General features: G+C 36.0%; 1 protein-coding gene across 5 annotated transcripts in view; it reads left to right on the forward strand.

Moving 5' to 3' along the window:
* The window catches only part of Kdm5 (Lysine demethylase 5), a 589167-nt gene that overhangs the window by 178116 nt on the left and 390117 nt on the right, over positions 1-20934 (forward strand). For all 5 annotated transcript variants that reach the window (XM_090384917.1, XM_090384920.1, XM_090384918.1 and 2 more), the window contains one exon: positions 12084-12203. In XM_090384917.1, coding sequence (XP_090241043.1) covers positions 12084-12203 — 120 coding nt within the window. The remainder of the gene's footprint in view (positions 1-12083; positions 12204-20934) is intronic.

Here is a 20934-nt window from a genome sequence, read left to right on the forward strand (position 1 = left end):
GTAGCACACGCTTCTTGATTAGACTGGGGTTTGAGCCCGTGACCACCAAATATGGAGGATGCAGAAAGGTCAGGGAATGACCACTGTATATCCCCGGAGCTATATGACCTTAGTTGCTAATGCTCCTAAAAATCAAATAACAACAGCAGCACCTTTTTGACTTAAATAGGCAGTTAGTTTTAGTGGCTGTTCCTCTTTGTCATCTACCAATAATCAGCCATCATATTGGCATTCTATCTCCCCCCCCCCCTGGTACCTTTTTACACTTCTTTCATAACTTAATGGAATCTTTCCCTCCTGCTCTTCACTTAAATTACCTAAATTTTCTGGGAATTCAGTTGATACGAGAGTGCAAGAAGTGTACCTTAACACCCATTTACAGCCTAGTCTTCTGAACTACTCTAGCATGTCACTTATGATTGTCTCATAATATGGCTATTTATTGTTTGCCAAAAAATGCATACTGTGTTTTTAAAGCCAGTCCAAACTTCTTCCAGTTTGATGCATCGATTTTTCCAAATACAGAGCCTAGCTCCAGCTTGTGAATTTGAGATCACAAAAATTCCCACTTTGATTTTTTTTTCCGTTTATAAGCAATGGGAATTTAGTGCAAACTAACTTGAAACAATTTCATTATTTATTCAGGCTTGGATGAACAGTTTCATTAAGCCTAACTTTATGTGCAGAGGAGGCAACAGTACTTTGTTTTAATGTTTTTTTGAACCTGGTGGCCACACTTTTCCTTCCCAATTTTTGCAACTTGCTCAACTATATTCCACTTGCACAGAAAGCAGGGCATTTTTATATAACCAAGTTGTTGGTTGAGAAGTGACCAATAACTTAAATTTCCTTACAATAGCCAACCATGATCCTTGTACTGAATTTTCTCCAAAAGAAGCCTAATGTTTTCATAATTTTCTTTTAAGTTGCATTTCCTAGTTTTATTTTAAGTGAATAGGTTACAGGAATGGATGCATACTTCTTCCCATTATGAAAAACTCCTCTGAAGCTTTGCTTTGGTGAGTCAGTAAATAGTCTCCACTCTGTTAAGTTAGTTGCTAGAAAATTTAAAAACAATTCACAACTGCAGGAATGTTGTTGCAATATATCATCGTGCCTTCTTTGTAAAAATAGGAGACCAGTTATATTCTGCAATCTGTACCGTAGCAAATAAAAAAAAAAAAAAAAGAAAAAAAAAAAAAATTCGTGGGACCAGCAGATTCTTTAATTTCAGTCTTGACCCTAAAGACCCTGCAGACCCTTTGGGTAGATTTAAATCTCTCATGAGATAGTTGAGTTCACTTTGGGGAAAATAGCTGCGGTCCCAAGAATCTTATCTGCTTGATCAGAAATGTCACGATCTGATGGCATGCATTCAAAGACAACTGGTAAAGATCGTGGAGCAATAAACTAAATTACCATGGGATATTTGCCTTACAACCAAAATAGTGTTGTTGGAGTACACAAAGCTCTGTTTGTTCTTTGTATTATAATCTGCTAAATATACAGAACAAATGTAGTGGTCATTAATATGATCCTGACTTTCTCTCCACTCTTTAGGAATGGAAAATATTATGGGTTTCTCTTTTTGCCACACTTCCACAACTGAAAGCCCTCTACACATTGATAGAGTTTAAGGAGCCAACTTTTATTTTAGTTACCTAATTTTATTCCAAAAAATGTGGCATATGCATTTTTAACAAATATATCCTGCCTTTGTTTTGCCACATCATTTTTACTGCAAATATAACAAAATATATTTGGATTGTTCACACAACCATGAGTTTTCATTGTCAAAGACACATAATATGAAAATCATGTTTGAAGCAAATACTCATTAGGACTGCCTCAGAAAACAACTGAATGTAGAATAAATACATCGTAGGTTTATATAGCTACCTGAATTGTAGGTCTCAGCACATCTAAACATGTTTGGGTACATCTATGCCTGTCTGTCACAACGGAAGTAGATGCATATTGCTTATACATGGAATATGTATTAAGACAACAGTTCTTACTTTAAATAAAATCTGTACATGATAAGTAAAAATGGTTTTTGATTTTTAGAATTAGCACTAAAATTACCTTCAGAAACACTCACAAGTTTTGGAAATCCAAAACCTGTGCAGTCCAGTGGTATTGTTTATATTCAATTATAAATTCCATCCCTATTTATATACGAAGTGTGAACAAAAGTTCAGGGACTTGACTAATATATGGTAAAGGATGAAGCTTACCAGCTATTCAGATCGATCTTGGAATTTCATAGACAATGTACACCAATTCCATTGCTTCTGCAACTTCAGGATGCATCCCTTGTTGGTATCTTTTGGAATTGTTAGTTCCTGTGTAATGTCCTGAATAATTTCCTAAAGTCATTGCAAATCTGTGACCTTCTAAGGGGCTTTAAGCTTGGGGGGGGGAACAGGGAGCTAAATCCAGAAAGTATGGTGGGTAGGGGATCATAACAGTGGTGATGTACTTCACAAGACATTGCTGAATCGGAAGTGTTAAGCGGGCATTTGTGTTATGATATAAGTGCCAATTCAGTCTGAGGTTTTCTATTAACAGCATCACACAGTCACTATAGTACTGCTTTGTAGGATTCCTGGTTCACAGTTTGACCAAGAAACAAATTCTTTATGGACAATGCTTGGGAGTCAAAAAAAAAAGTGCAATAAATGTGACCTTCACATTTGATGGCCTTGCTTTTCTGAACATTGAAGAAAACTGTGAATGCTAAAACAAAGGACTCTATTTTATTTTAGCATTCATAGCCACCCACAATTTCTGCCATGTAATGATAGAAGAAACAGAGTTGCAGTCGGCAGATTGTTGACATAGATCATGATTTGTGAGTACATGCAAATTTAAACTGGTTGCAGGATAAATGAATGATTCATGCATTATTATTTCTAGATGAGTCACTGAACGTGTTACAATAAATTGCAACTTGCCTACAATACTGCAATTTAAAAATGCAAAATGCCTCTCTGAACCGTTTGATCACACCTTGTATACACCCATACCTACAAGAGTTGGGAAATTGAAAATAAAAAAAATAAAATAAAATAAAAATAAAACTAGTTGGGTTAAAAATAGCAATAATTTGCTAAGTAGGTACTTTCTTTAACGAATCTGCAGAGTTAAGCGTCACTGAAATGTATAACTAGAGATTTGAAAGCTAGCATTAAACAGTTAGTATATGTTAATGAGAAAAGAACTGCATAGAAACTGAAGCAAAAATAATTTTAATAAATATTATAAAATACTAGGAGCCCAATTTGGCAAAATGCCTAAAAAGTTAAATTGAAAATAAAATAATATTATCATTAGCATTTGTAATTTGCAGAACTGAAGCCTTTCTTGTTAAGAACACCCTTCATTCCCTTCTCTGTACTCGTTCCAGCAACTCTGCATCCTTGCTAAAATGAGGCCTCCAAACCTGTATGCAGTACTCAAGGTATGGCCTGTCCATTGCCTATACAAAGGGATAATCACCTTTTCCCTACTAGTAAAATTCCTGTAGCATGACTCTGACCTGCTCTGGCAGCTGTCTGCACTGATCATAAAACTTCATATCTTACTGCACAATTACCCCCAGGTCTTTTTCATTCTCTAATGCCCTGAGTGTAGTACCACACAGTAGGTACGTTTCTCTGGGGTTACTTCTACCCATATGCAGTACTTTGCATTTGTCAATGTTAAACTTCAGTTGCCACTTCTCAGCCCATCTGCCTGTTTTCTAAATCCTGTTGCAGTAGCATACTGTAATTTCTATCATTAACAACCCTGCTAACCTCTGATTGGTTCAGGCATATTAAATACACTTTATATCAAGGAGTCATTTTTGCTGTGTATACAGTGGCACGTTATACCATCAATTGATGTGTGTTATACCTTTGTTTGCCATTGTTTAGTATTGATATAGTGACCCCATCAATTGACATCTACTGACTAGATGTTTTTTTGTGAGCCGCTAAGTGGAACTTTTTATATTGATTTGAAATTATTGTTTTTCCTGTAACTTTTGATTTAAAATTAGTAGTATAGTATTTATTTGTAATTTCCCGATTAATTTGATGTATTTGTTCTTAACTTGGTCCTTGTAATTGCTTAAAAACCCAGTCGACTTATGCCGGCAATGAGTTGCTTCAATAAGGGTTGCTCTTATGGAGAAAGACTTAAGTTTTGCAAATTACAATGTCTGGAGACTAGGCACCGGCGAGGTGATGTGATAGAGGTGTATAAAGCCTTGAATGGTTTGAGCATGGTCAATGCCGATGGGATTCTTCCTCTTGCTCAGAATAATCACCTGAGAGGGCATAAATTCAAATTGAGGAAAGACAGAAGTAGGATAGATGTGCGGAAATTTGCCTTTAGCCAACGGATAGTTGGTCGGTGGAACAGACTTCCATCCCTTGTTGTGGAAGTTGATAGCCTAAATAAATTTAAGGCTCAGCTGGACAGGTATTTCGAATGAACTGACGGAGGGGTGAAATGGGAGTGGGTTATTTTAATATTTGTAGAGCTTTTAGTATCAGTCATTTGGCATAGTTATAGTATTGCAAATAGTTATAGTATTGCAAATAGGTCGCTCAAGAGTTTGAATCATGTAGGTCAGCAATAGATAAATTTATTATTATTATAATTAATCAGAATTTATGAATGTAACTGTGTTAACGTAACACATATAACTTAAACTTCATAGGAGATACGAAATACATATATTGTAAACTTGGTAGTAGATATGAAATACATATACTGTAAGCTTGATATATATATATATATATATATATATATATATATATATTTTTTCATGTATCAATATTTATTTCTGCTGACATCAGATCAAGCATTTTTTGCATTACCTATATTAGACCTTTTACTAAAATTGTTTCCCCCCCATATCTGATGACAGCTATGCCATTTTCATTTTATCTTTAGTTTCATTTTTATTTGCATTTTATTAATATTTTGTACTAATTTTACTTTTCAGTTCCCCAACTTTATATTGGCTTGGCAATTCAGCCCACAATTTACTTAATTCATCATAGCCTCTAGGATATTAACATTCTTTCACCTTTCACTAATCTACTACTCTTCTTACATCCATTTATACTTACTTAATTTAATTTAATTTAATTTAATATTAAATTAAATTTAATATTAATACAAATTACATATACTCTTGCATCCTTGAATGCTACTTTGAGCTTTTAGGTGCATCTGTCATACCTAATTTATTAATCTTGCTTTCACCGAAACCATTTCATCTATTGTTTACCTGTTTTTTTTATGTAGCTCTTTAAACTTTTTTTAAAGAGTTACATTGAAAACCCATTTATATATATATATATAATGTGTAGTTTGAAACATAAATATACTGTCTGTGAAAATGGAAACGAAAAATACACAAATTACACAAAAAATACACAAATAATTAAAGAACAACGTGTTATCAGGTTTATATTACGATATTTTCACAATACAATGGCATCTCTTGAATGGATTAATATCGTAAAGTGGGGTACACTGTATTGTATAGCTGCGTGCATGGTTTGAAATGTGGTATTTATGAATGTTTAGCATTCACTTTTTGCCATTAATCTCTATATTGTCAATTTTGTTGATACGTGAAGAAGAAGAAAAAAAAAAACCTCTTAAACCCGGGAACTCAAAGCGGGAACTGCCTATATATATATATATATATATATATATATATGTGTGTGTGTGTGTGTAGCAATTATTATTGAAAACAATTCAAGAAGACATTGAAAACAATACCCCAAGATAGATTTATAGAAAGCGCAAGGGATAATGTAAGGTTAGTAGAAAAAAGAACAAAATATATACAAAAAAAAAAAAAGGAGAATATAACTTAAAATATATACACAAAACTTATCGCTATTTACCAGTAATCTAGGTGACTTTGGGGCCAATACCATTATCTTGGTATTGTCTTTTTGAATTGTCTTCAATATTAATTGTTATATACAACATATTTTATACACATTATGGTCGTAATGCATCATTGCTGTTACAGGTGCGTTGGCCCATAAGTATTAGTTACAGTTTGTTACAATTTATTAACTTTCTTTCCATATTACTCATCACACACACGTGCACACATACATACATATATATATATATATATATATATATATAGTAGTAATATAAAACTGTTAAGAAGCACAATAAGCAGAAAAAAGGAAAATTACAAAAGTTATATGTCTAATACACCAAAACACACTGGGCAGCAGCAAAGGAAACAAAAGGATATAAACAATGTGTGGTTTGAAACATAAATAGTGTCCATGGAAATGAAAAATACACAAAGTGCCTGAACTAAGAGAAGTTTAAAGGATAGTAGAAACTGGAAGTAAAATAGTGGTGAAAAAGTGAAAGAATCGAAAAACCTAGTACAAAAATGAACTGGGACTAAGGAAGCAAACAGTATGCAAAAAAAAAAAATAAATAAATAACATTGTTTTCAGATATGGGAGGGCAATTTTAGCAAGAGGTTGAATCAAGGGATGGCAAATATGCAAAATCTGAATCGAATGCTCCGACTATCCTGCATTCTATTGCTATTTTTGCCTTCTTTTGACCATCTTATTCTTCCCTTCCCCACCCACCCCACCCCAAGAATTTTACCATTCCCTATACCATTTGCTTGTTCACACTTTTACGATCAAGTTTCTTTGCAGTCTATTTGTATTTTATTTTACATGATTTTTTTTAAACCACGGTTATTTAATTACATTTTTACTCCTTCCGCACGGTACAAACATTACACTTTTGTATATTTGTATTAAATTTAAAATTACAGTATTTACTTAATTTTTACACTGCATTGGGACTGCCTTGTCAGTTAGTATTACAACAAAGGCCGTATTTTTGCCCCCCCCCCCCATTTTTCTAATACTGTAGACAAGTTTGGAAATGCAGTGCCTGATACATGGTCAGGGGTAGTCCCCTGTTGAAATTCCTGGCCATGTATAATTTTTTTTCATTTACTGTATTCAGATTTTGCATATTTGCCCTCCCTTAATTCGATCTCTTACTAAAATTGCCCTCCCATATCTGAATACAATGTTATTTATTTATTTTTTTATTTTTTTTTTTTTTTTGCATATTGTTTGCTTCCTTAGTCCCAGTTCATTTTTGTACTAGGTTTTTCAAATTCTTTCACTTTTTCACCACTACTTTACTTCCAGTTTCTACTATCCTTTAAACTTCTCTTAGTTCAGTCACTTTGTGTATTTTTCATTTCCATGGACACTATATTTATGTTTCAAACCACACATTGTTTATATCCTTTTGTTTCCTTTGCTGCTGCCCAGTGTGTTTTGGTGTATTAGGCATATAACTTTTGTAATTTTCCTTTTTTCTGCTTATTCTTAACAGTTTTATATTACTACTATATATATATATATATATATGTGTGTGTGTGTGTGTGTGTGTGTGTGTGTGTGTGTGTGTGTGTGTGTGTGTGTGTGCGCGCGCGCGCGCGTGTGATGAGTAATATGGAAAGAAAGTTAATAAATTGTAACAAACTGTAACTAATACTTATGGGCCAACGCACCTGCAACAGCAATGATACATTACGACCATAATGTGTATAAAATATGTTGTATATAGCAATTAATTTTGAAGACAATTCAAAAAGACAATACCAAGATAATGGTATTGGCCCCAAAGTCACCTAGATTACTGGTAAATAGCGATAAGTTTTGTGTATATATTTTAAGTTATATTCTCCTTTTTTTTTTTTTTGTATATATTTTGTTCTTTTTTCTACTAACCTTACATTATCCCTTGCGCTTTCTATAAATCTATCTTCGGGTATTGTTTTCAATGTCTTCTTGAATTGTTTTCAATAATAATTGCTATACACCTATATATATATATATATATATATATAGGCAGTTCCCGGGTTTAAGAGGTTTTTTTTTTTTTTTTTCTTCTTCGCGTATCAACAAAATCGACAATATAGAGATTAATTGCAAAAAGTGAATGCTAAAACATTCATAAATACCGCATTTCAAACCATGCACGCAGCTATACAATACAGTGTACCCCACTTTACGATATTAATCCATTCAAGAGATGCCATTGTATTGTGAAAATATCGTAATATAAACCTGATAACACATTGTTCTTTAATTATTCGTCCCAAGGCCTCGGAAGTTGAAATTTTCTCTATATAACTCTCTAAAAGGTCGTTTTTGTAGTGTAAATTATATTTGTTACCAATTCAATTCAATCATTAAAATGCATTACACTTTCATCATTATCATATTTTCTGTTATAAGAACCAGTTTTGAACGAGCTTTGTGATATTTTTCTAAAGCACATTTGTTGGAAGTCACGACCAAAAAACAATAAAAACAGTTTGCACTTTCTGGTTTATTGGGCTTTTCTGTTACGGCAATCAATTATAAACGGGTAGTAAACTCCATGTTATTGCATTTGAGAAAATACCATTGGAATTGTGTGGTTTTTTTTACGTTGGTGAAATGTGTTCCTCCTTTACTGAAATCGTCACTCATATAAAAAACATAATAAATTTTCAGAATCTTCTCTTCATTCCTTTTTTTTTTTTTAAGCTTCGTAAAGTTGTTACTCGGCCGAAATTGTGCGTTCCATTAAAAAATACTTATGCATGCTATTGAAATTTATAAAGAAAAGAGAAGATTATCTTGGAAACAAATGCCTCTTGAAGCATTTCTGAAGAAGATGACTGCTAGTTCAACAAACCAACAGCGAGTGCCGAGCCAATAATGAGTGATCAGTGAGCGTGCATTTAGTCAACGATGACAGTGAAGAATAAACTGGCGCACTATGGCCATAGTTGCCGATGCGCCTAATAAATCCCGAAACAAACAAACAAACGAAGAATAAACTTTCTTTAACATTTGTAATATTTGCTTCATTTTACAGACTACATTTTCATTTCTTTGGATAAATCAATCATTGTTTAAACATAAACTAATTAGCTAACTAATTTCATTGTTGATAACGTAACCCCTATTTTTAACATGTCTATGGGAAATAAATTCCTGCTCTACAAGTGCGCACTAGGAACGAATTAACTCGTAAAGTCAGGAACTACTTGTATATATACACCAATGAGCCAGAACATTATGACCAGCGAGTTGTTATGCAAATCGTAGCAACTGCAGATAAACTGCGGAGCGGGTCGGGATACGATACAAAAAACACCTGATACTGAGCTCCGTTAATCAGTTTACTCTTGTTCTTCCGAGAGGAAAGGCAGCGGACTTAAGCGAGTTTGACAAAGGCCAAATTGTAATGGCCAGACGACTGGGTCAGCGCATATCCAAAACGACACGGCTGGTGGGATGCTCACAGTCAGCCATGGTTAGTACCTACTGAAAGTGATCCAAGGAGGGGAACCCACGAACTGCTGACGAGGTGTTGGATGACCACGGCTCATCGATGCTCGAGGTAAGCAAAGGCTCTTCCAGATGGTACGTGGCAACAGAAGGGCGATTGTGGCACAACTTGCTGGTAACTGGAATGCTGGTGACAAGAGTAACATCACAACACACAGTACATCGAACCCTGCTGAAAATGGGGCTGCGTAGCTGCAGGCTGCTCAGAGTGTCCATGCTAACCACAGTTCACTGGTGACAGTGCCTACAATGGGCACGTGAGCATTGAAACTGACCTTGCATGATTGGGAGGTCGTTTCGTCCAATGAATCACATTTCCTGTTGTACCATGTGGATGGCACGTACGCATGCATCATTTACTGGGGAAGTGATGCCACCTGGATGCACCATGGGATGAAAACAAGCTGGTGCCGGCTGTGTCATGTTTTGGGCAATGTTCTGCTGGGATACTCTGTGTTCAGTCACCCATGTGCCAGGCACTCTGACGTCTACCACCTTCCTAAATATCATTGCTAACCAGGTACACCCTTTCATGGCAACGGTCTTCCCCTCTGGCGGTGCCTCTTTCAGCAGGATAATGTGCCATGCCACGCCGCCTGGATTGTTCGAGACTGGTTCGCATAACATGAGAAAGACTTCCAAGGTATTGCCCTTCCTTGCCTCCAAATTCCCTAGACATAATCCCATTCAGCCTCTGTGGTTTGTGTTGGAAGAGCAATTTCGATCTGCAGTGTCTCAACCACGGACCTTAAAGGAGTTAAAGGATCTGCTGGTTACGTGTTGGTACCAGATACCACAAGACACATTTAGAAATCTTGTAGTGTCCATTCCTCGCCGCTGGGTACAAGCTGCTTTGGCTGCACGTGGAGGATCAACATAATATTCAGTAGGTGGTCATAATGTTTTGGCTCGGGGTGTGTGTGTGTGTGTTCAGTAACATAAACTTCACAGCATAGCAGATGAAACGTTATTACTGCACTAAGATATGTTTGGTGTAATATTTTTTAATTATAGAGCAGCAAAGCAATCAAGGTAGTGGAAGTGCTGTGGCTCAGAGCAGAACTTGGGGAAGGGGTAAGGCAGATGCCTTATGAAATGCACTGCTTGTTTGATGTTTGCAGATCTATCAGGTACAAGACATGTGATATTGTCTAGGGGATGTCTTTATGTGTGAAATAGTTCTTCTCATCAAGTGTTAGCACACTGGTGTGCAAAACTTCAGGTACTCTTTACTGATGAGAGTAAATTCAGTCTCCGCAGTGATTCTGGATGTCAGCTAATCTTGCGAGAAGTTGGCACACGGTATCACCCCGCAAACATCACTGAAAGGGATCGATATAGCTGTTTCAGGTTTTCTCGTCTGGGGAGGTGTTATCTTTGATGGACGTACACACAACTCCAGATACTGGAAGGCGGTACTGTAACCGGTGCACGCTGTTGTACTGAGGTAATCCTTCTTCTTAGGTGCCATTGGCCCCGAGTTCGTGTTTATGGATGATAACGCCACACCCCATCGCACTGCAGCTGTTATATGCTTTCGGAAAGTGAGGACATTGTTCGTATGGATTAGCCTGCCCATTCCACCGATCTAAATCCCATCGAACACATATGGGACACTCTGGGGAAACACCTAGTGGCACGTCCACACCCACCAGAAAATATTCACCAGCTGAAGATGGCGCTGACAGAGGAATGGACGATGTTACTGCAAGAATGCCTGCATCGACATTAGGGGTGGCAATATCTCTGCTGAGGACCACCTCTTTGCTTTGTTCCTTTTTTGGCAGTCATGCATCTATCATGGCAGCCAGTGTTATGTTTCCATTTTTGAATAAAGTTCCTCTGTACCGTTTTGTTTCCATTGTTGTGTTGGTATTGTATCCTTCATCATTCCTCACAAGGTTCCTTTGGTATGCTTTTCCCATATCCAGGCCACTCCTATGAGAAGCTACAGGTGAAAACCTGACTGGTTCTTAAATTTTGCACACCAGTGTATTATTATAAGCTGCCCAGAAGCTTAGCTTTTGCTGCATCTGCCAAACAATACTTATCTCTTTTATTACTCTTCTCACACCAGGAGTTAGGTAATTACCCAATTGCCCTTTAAACTTTGACAGATTGTCAACCTCAGAGACATTTTATTCCAGGCTCCTTAGTCAGATATCCTCCCCCCCCCCCCAATGCCTCATTTCCAGTGTTACTAGTTTACAGAGGCGCCTCTGTAGCCAGGTGAGAAGGAGCAGCAGTGCGTAGCACACACTTCCTGATTAGACCTGGGTTCGAGCCAGTCACCACCAAATATGGGGAATGCGGAAAGGTCAGGAAATTACCACCGCATATACCGGAGCAATATGGCCTTAGTTGCTAATGCTCCTAAAAACCAAATAAAATGTTACAGGAGAATTGGGTGTATTACAAATGAATGAAGTTCTGTTATTTTATAAGATCTGAAAAACATTAAAAAAGTGAATTTCGCATTTTATTTAAACACAGTTTAACACTAAAACATTAGCTGTTTTAATTTCAAAATCATCTTGAGAATTGAAGCTAAGTTTTGTAGTTCCTGCTGTTTTTTAATTGAAATTTTTAATGTTTTTATTTTTAAAATTTTAAAATATAGTTTAACTTTTTTTTTTTCTTGTATTGTACCTATGTATCTAGGAAGTTTACAAACCACAAGAAGCATTTGGGTTTGAGCAGGCTCAGAAAGAGTATACTCTTCAAGAGTTTGGTGAGAAAGCTGACGAATTTAAGAGTAATTATTTCAACTTACCAGTACATGTAAGTTTCATATATTTAATAATAAAATCAGTTTATTTTTAATGTGTATAATTATTCTCTGAGTAGTTTTTATTTTATAAAGGCCAAAGTGTTGCATGTATATATATATATGTGTGTATATATATATATATATATATATTGGTTTTATAAGAAATTGAAAAGGTATATTAAAAGTATTGTAATATGGTTTATGGACTAGGGACGTTGCATGTTTTGGCAAAAGGCACCCAACGACCATAATGGATATATAAGTTAATTGAGAGGATCAGAATCGAAAATGAGCTACAAAACGGGAATTGGAACTACTGAAAATATTAGAAAATAAAAAGTATTTTGCTAAAAATTGATCTTAACGTCTTTGTCAAGGGTTAGTCATTGAAATCACAGGAATGACAGTAAGAAGTAGGGCCTCTGTTTCTGACATGAATATATACAGGCAGTTCTCGCTTTACGAGTTTTCACTTTACGTGTTCCTGAGTTTGAGTTTTTTCCCCCAAGTATCAACAAAATCGAAAATATGAACATTAATTGCAAAAAAAATGAATGTTAAACATTCATAAATACTGCATTCCAAACCACATGTGTAGCTACACAATACAGTTTACCCCGCTTTATGATATTAATCAGTTCCAGAGACACCATCGTATCGTTAAAATATCGTCATGTGAACCCAATAACATTGTTTTTTTTTTAGTAATTCGTTTCAAGATCTTGGAAGTTGAAATTTTGGCTGTATAACTAAGCTATTTATCTCTCTCTAAAATGTCATTTTTAAGGTTGTGAGTGTGACCTTAAGGCCATATAAAAGGTCGTGAGCGTGTTAGTTACCAATTCAAATCATTAAAATGCACTACACTATCATCATCATATGTTCTGTTATAAGAATCAATTTTAAATGCCTTTGTGATATTTTTCTAAAGCACATTTCTGGAGGTCACTACCATAGAACAATAAAAACAATTTGCACTTTCCGGTTTATTTGGCTTTTCTTTTACTGCAAGCAATTATAAACGGGTAGTAAACTCTATCTTCTTGCATTTACGAAAATACCGATAGCTGGAATTGTGTGGTTTTACGTTATTATGGTGTAATGTATTTCCCCATTACTGAAATCTTCAATTGTATAAAAAACATAAATAAATTTTCAGAATCTTCTCTTCGTTTGTTTTTTTTTTTAAGCTTCGTAAACTTGTTACTCCACGCGAATCGTGTTAGTTGCAATTTTTGTGTGCCATTAAAAAATGCTTATGCATATCCAATCGTGAAATTTATCATTAAAAGAGAAGATTATCTTGGAAACAATCACCTCTTGAAACATTTCTGAAGACAACTCCTTGTGCAACAAACCGGCGAGTGCTGAGCCAATAATGAGTGTGCATTTAATTGATGATGATGAAGAATAAACATTCTTTAACAGTTGTAAGTCGTAAATAATTTCTTTATTATTATAATTTGCTTGAATTTACAGGCTACATTTTCATTTCTTTCGATAAATCAATCATTGTTTAAACATAAACTAATTAGCTAACTAATTTCATTGTTGAGAATGTAACCCCTATTTTTAACCTTATGGTCTATGGGAAATAAATTCCCGCTTTACGAGCGCGCTAGGAACAAATTAACTCATAAAGTCGAGAACTACCTGTGTGTGTGTGTGTATGTATATATACAGGCTGTCTCAGAAATATTGGTACAAACGTTTAGGGAAGGTAGGTAACATTTAAAAGAATGTGAATCGCATAGGAACCCATAACTGGAAACGTCACCGTAAGTCGGTACAAGGCGCTGTTCATCAGTTCACGAGAGGGAAAATTTCTGGTTTACTCATTCAAGCAGTAGTCACTGCACGAAGAGCATGCATCGATATATGAACTGTGAGCTGGCAGACATGCACCTAGTGTATGGATTAGCAGAGGGCCCATGCGGCACAACATCGCTTTGCAATAAATGTGTGGGCAGGTATGGTCAGTGACTGCTTAGTCGGCCCATACCTGTTACCATCCCGCATGAACTCCGCTAAATATCAGATCGTTCTTGAACAAGTTCTACCAGGGTTACTTGACAATGTTCCAGCAAATGTGGGACGCAACATTTGGTTTTAACATGACAGTGCACCTGCCCATTATGGAACTTATGTTCGTGACCATTTGAACAGGTGTTTTGGGCATCGATGGATTCACCGTGGTGGACCCGTTGCCTGGCCCCCACGCTCACCTGATTTATCGAGCCTTGATTTCTTTCTGTGGGGGCCCTCAAATCTATCGTGTATGAATCGCCTGTGGAGATGGAAATGGATCTTGTAGTGAGACTTGTCTGCACTGCTGCTCTATCAAAGAAACTCCAGGTGTGTTCGACCGTGTCCGCCAATCCATGCTGCGTCGGTGTCACGCATGCATCGCGTCTCATGCTGGAACCTTCGAGCATCTGTTGTAACATCATGAAATGCATCCATCTCGTACTCCATTGTTAATATTTTGTCAAATGTTTGCCCCTAATTACTGTCTTGTCATTTCTGCTTGTTGTGCCTCTGCTACTACTTTCCCCATGACGTTTCCAGTTATGGGTTCCTATGCGATTCACATTCCTTTAGATGTTACCTACCTCTCCTAAACGTTTGTACCAATCATTTTGAGACGCCCCGTATATTTATATACAGTAATACCCCGAAGTTACGTGATAGGTGGGTCCGACGAAAATCGCTTAAGTCGAATTCGCGTAAGTTGGGGTACAACTTTGCATATAAATACATATAAATTTTGTTTAATTGGTCCAAGGACTAACAAAAACACTAGTTTAGAATAAAAATATTAATAAAATTGCAGTTCTTTATACATATTAATACAAAATATGTATTAAAAAATAAATGACTTACGTAAAAAAAGTTATTTCGATGTCGATGGCTTCATAAAATCTAACAAATTCGTCTGAAGACACAGACTTCTTTTTTTCACGCAGAATTTCTTCGTAGCAAGCAAATAATTTTTTTTATTCCTTGCTTTGTAGCTATAACGCGTTCTTCGTTGTAGTCTATGTTTTCTAAAATTTTTAAGCCCTTTTCAATTGAGCTGAGACCTTCTGTCAAGTTTACAATTGTCATGTACTTTTCGCCGTTGCCTCATTTAGGCCTGTAGCACGTGCAATATCACATGGTCTTTCATTTTGCTCAAAGCGTTTCACAATTTCATATTTTTTCTCTATCGACAGAGGCAGACTGGCCATAAGCCTTACCGGGGAAACCCTGGTGGGCCAGTGTGATTTTGGCCATAAACCATAGTATGAGACCACTATAAATTTTCCCGGGTAAGAATTTTTGATCCAGTCCGCTTCTGTTTATCGATATTGCTTTTCTTTTTCTCTTTGAATCTGCAGTGTCTTCACCAGGACGCTTCCTTTTCACACCTTTTAAGCATTTTACTCATTTTTAGGGAATAAAACACAATTACAAAACGAGGCACGTTTGATCGCATAAACAAAGCTGCGCGCATGTAGCAACTGAATAAACAACACCATAAAGGCAGAGATACACTATTAACACCTCACATTTCTAGGGATTACTACCATAAAACAATAAAAAGCCATTTGCGTTTCTGCTAGTGAAATCTGTTATAAACTGGTAGTAAACTCGATCTGATTGCATACCGATAGCTGGAATTGTGTTGGTTTTTACGTTATTATGGTGAAATGTATTTCCCCTAAAACAAATACATTTTCAGAATCTTCTCTTCATTTCTATCGTTTTGCGTTCGGTTGGGATGATTCTGCGTTCGACTGCCATTTCTTGTAAACACAAAGGCAAATCGTGCATAAGCGAATTCCATTTGTGTTATATAAGATATCGTTCCCCTATTTATAAATCTTGTATGATCGAATTTGCATAATGTAAACACGTGTTATATGAGGACTGACTGTATACGGCTCGACCGATCCATTTCTCTCGTGAAAACGATGTAATTTCCGACAAATGTTGAGCACGAAATTCGAATGCACACATATAAATATGACAGTTGGAATACAAATTCTTGTATATGTGTGCAGCTCATGCACAGCAAAGTTGAATTTTGTTCATCTTTCGCTCTCACTCTCCGCCGTCTTACCGTATATCGATAACATATGAAAACGAACCTTGAAGATAGTGGGCGGCAGTGTTGCCGAACGAAAAAATCAAGAACCACGTAACTCCGAGTTCGCGTAAGTCGGGGTATTACTGTATATAAATTGTATTTATAACAGGTTGAAGACGAATATTAAAATATAGTAACATTAACTAGGGACACTGCATACTTTGGCAGAAGGAACCCAGCAATCATAATGGATATATAAATTAGATGATTGAGAGGACCAGAATAGGCAGTGAGCTATCAAGCAGGAATTGGAGATACGGAAAACATGGAAAGATAGGAAAAATAAAAAGAAATACTTAATGCTGAAAAACTATATATATTTATATATAAAACATACGAAATTCAAGATGACTTGTTCTTCAAGGAATGCATCATCTCTAGTAGTGTCTTCAGGAATATTGCTAATTCTGTATATCTTGAAACATATGGGGTTTCCAGTACAAAGTAGAATTTTATTAATCTTTTGAGAATGAAGGAAAAATAAGTTACCATAAGTTCTAGTGAGGTATGCAAGTCCTCATTCACATATGCTAGCAACAATAATATATAATCTGATATTTATAAAAAAATAACAAATCACTGTGTGCAACTAGTATACTTCTGGACTATATGATGCAGTAGAAATTTTAGTCAACATTTGCTAGAAGAGAAGTGCATTGTATTGTTCCAAAGATATGATGATTACTTATCCACTAGCTCTTCCAGTTTAGTGTGAATTTTTATGATAATCAGGTATGTCTTCTAATTTTATGATAAGTTAGTTTTCTTCCAATATTTTTAGTCATTTGTTATTTTCTCAAATATCAAAGTATGTTCTTATTTTTTTATTTTATTTTTTTTCAATTAGACCAAATATGACAACATGTACTTAAAAGCCAATGTTTGGCGACTTTTGAAATAGGCAATATCCCAAAGATAAATTTTTTTTTTTTTTTTTTCTGTTGTTGCAAAATTTGTTCTTTGAATAACTGTTGGATGTGGAATAGGTTCTTCAAATATAACTCACTTAAAAGCTTAGAAGCAGACTTATGACTGATTAAACATGCTGTCATTTTTCCAGTGCTCTCGTGGGTAGCACAGTTGGTAGAATCTCCATCCTTTTCCACACCAGTTGAAAAAGACCCAAGTTCAAGTCCCATCAATGAAATGAGAAATTTTTATGGACCTTTTTCACAACGTGGTTGAGTTAGTCAGTCTCAGGCAAAAATAGCATGGTTTTTTCCTCCAACAAACAGAGAATTGACCTCAGAACACGCAATTTATATTCAGTATACCTGGAGCAATATGGCCTTAATCACTGACACACCTGAAACCCTTCTACTACTACAACAACAACGTAAACCAAATTTATCTATATTTCTTTTATTTCATTCAATCAGATGAGCACATAATCACCTTATGCAACTAATGCAACTGTCATTTTAAGCACATTTGCATATACACTTAGTGATCATTGAATTATGACCACCTGTCTAATAGTATGTTGGGCCACTGAGGATAACAGCCATTATTCACCTAGGCATTGGCTCCACTAGATGTTTGAAGATGTTCATAGAAATCTGTAGCCATACTACCTGCAAGACTTTCCACAATGTCAGATAAATGACATTTGCATGTCCACATGCCTCACTTCCCATTCCAAAACATCTCACAGGTCTTCTATTGGATTGAGGTCAGGCAAATTTGGAGACCAATCAAGATGTCAACTGTCACAAGTGACCTGCCATTGAGCGTGTGCAATGCATTGCATACTTCGCTTACTACAAACATACACCTTGCATGATCCTTTACAATTTTGTCTACAGGAGGTGATTTGATCTGTTTGCCACCGTTCTTCGTACAACTTAACCACAATGGTTCAACAAGACATGCTGTTTCCAATATGGAATTACCCAATGCACAAGTTTCCACAATCATGCCCTTTTGAAATGACGTGATATCTTTATGACATCACATAACTGCTGCTTTATCACTTTGATACAAATTGTCACTGCTTTGGTGAAGGGATTTGTTTGGCTTTTTATGCCACAAGCTATATGCAGCATAGTCCGTTATGAACGGTGTGGTCATAATTCAATGATTACTGAAAGTATATATGCATCAGTACCTATTATTTTCACAATGCCCATTCATCTTCAAAATGTGACACAAGTAACTATAGACCTGTTAGTTTAAATTGTGTTCTGGGTAAAAAAACAAAATCACTGGTTAAAGAAGCATTGCAAGATCATCTAGACAAGACTGCAGTAATAGTTAAGACACAGTATGAGTTTGTTAAAGGGAGGTCTTGTCTGACCAGTTTGATTGGATACTATGATGTGGTCACAAAGGAACTGAATGTCAAGAATAATTTTGATATCATATACTTGGATTTCAGGAAAGCTTTTGATACTGTTGCACGTGGAAGACTGCTGTACAAATTGGAGAGGTATGGCATTAAGCATAAGTTGCTACAATGGATAAAGTGATGGTTGAGTGGGAGATGACAGAGAGTGGTAATCAGTGGACACTGCTCTTTGTAGACAAATGTTATTAGTGGTGTTCCCCAGGGTTCGGTGTTGGGCCAGTTTTTGTTTTGTATATTTTTCAGTGATATTGCTGAAGGTATATCAGGTTTAATGTCCAAGTTTGCAGATGATACAAAGGTTGGCAGGGTTGTTAAAGACAGTATGCTACTCCAATTGGATCTTGATAAGTTGGCAAATGGCCCCAGAAGTGGCAACTGAAGTTTAACATTGAATGGAGTCATTGGAGTCTTGTCAGTGATATATAGGAATTTTGCTAGCAGGGACAGGAATGAGATTATCCTGTTGTACAAGGCAATGGTCAGGCCACACCTAGAGTGCTGTGTACACGTCTGTAGGCATCATTTTAGGAAGGACGTAAAGTTGCTAGAAAGAGTACAAAGAAGGGCAACAAGATTGGTGAGGGGAACAAAGGGGGTGCTCTTGCGAAGAAAAGCTTAAGTTCTGCAAATTGCAGCACCTGGAGAGTAGGCACCTGCAAGGTGATTCTATTGAGGTGTACAAGGCCATGAATGGGTTGAGCAAGCTGAATGCTGATGGGATTCTTCCTCTTGCTCAGATTAAGAACCTGAGTGGGCACAGATTCAAATTGAGGAAAGACAGTTGTAGAATAGATGTGCTGAAATTTGCCTTTAGCCAGCGGACAGTTGATTGGTGGGACAGACTTCCATCTTTTGTTGTGGAAGTTGATAGCCTAAATAAATTTAAGGCTGAGCTGGACAGGCATTTCAAACAAATGGAGGTGTGAAATGGGAGGTTTTTTTTTTTTTTTTTGCTGATGCTGCATAAGCTTGCTTTTTTGCATCGTATGTCTCTATTAATGCTAATCTGCATATAAAAACTCTACTCTTGTGAATGGGTTTTCATGAAATTTCATATTTAGTTCTTTTAGAAAGATTTATAAAGAGATGCATCACAAATTTTATTAAAAACAGACAAATAGAAATCTGGCACATTTCTTTTTCCATACAAAAAGTGTTAAAAAGAAATCTTTTAGATTAAATGAAGTTTTTGTGCAGTATTTGTTAGGTTTAGATAGTCCATGCACCTTTGTATATTGTTATGTATGACTTCTGAACTTTTGAAGAGATACATATAAATATATAGATATAAAAGAGACTTAAAGTATACCAGAGTAGAGTACTAAATGTTATAAATAATAAAAATAAATAATAAAAATTATAAATATAAACTGTGAACTTCTTTTATAAATATGAATTGTGAAGTTCTTTTATAAATATAAACAAAAAACTGTGGAGTACTGTTCTTCTGTTAATCACAGATCACTAAATGCTGTGACAGACTTATTTTCCCACCATGTGTTCATTGGAGAGAGCCACTTTTGTTTTCACTGTTTGCAAAGTTTTAGTGGTAAAGAAGTCATTTATGGTTTGTTGGACAATTTTCATTGAAAATAAAGAAACCAATTTTGGGTGAATTTATTAAGCTATTTATGCTCTTGGGCTGATGGTCATAGTGTACAGTATTGATTGTAATATGGCTCTAGGGCATATAAAAATGTTTTCACAACCAAGAGTTTCCCCCAACTCTGCATCAAGCAATGTGACGAATACAAAACTCTGTAAAGGCTAGATTTATGTGGTTAGTGCCTGTTCATGTAGTGTTAGTGTGGGTTATGTTGTTCGTCCAGTTTCTTAGCCTAAAGGCCTTTTTTTTTTCCTTCCCCCCTCCACCCCAAACAAAAACCTCTAGTTTACTGTCTAGCACTATGAGGAGGCGAACTGGGCAGTAGGGTGTGTAGAGCTACAGACAGGGCCAATGGACATTGTCCTCATATTGACTCTGTCTGAGAGAGAATACTGACAGCTATGCAATTGCATTTCAATATTTTTTATTCCAAACACAAATGTTTTTGCTACCAAGAAAATCACTGCAAAATGCAGCTGGCTTTTAGATGAAAAGCAACTTCTGTTAGTTGCTTTTCATCACTTATCATGTGGAAATTTTGTCCAACAGCCTAGGGCTAAATTCTTGAAGTAAGGAATAAGTTAAAAGCTAGATATCCTTTTATACTATATTGGTAAGCCGAAATTGCCATGTCACATGGTGACAGCTTTTTACTGC

This window comes from Mastigoproctus giganteus, chromosome 11, assembly GCF_048544385.1.
Source record: "Mastigoproctus giganteus isolate SK-2022 chromosome 11, ASM4854438v1, whole genome shotgun sequence".
In the NCBI taxonomy this organism is placed as follows: Eukaryota; Metazoa; Arthropoda; class Arachnida; order Uropygi; family Thelyphonidae; genus Mastigoproctus; species Mastigoproctus giganteus.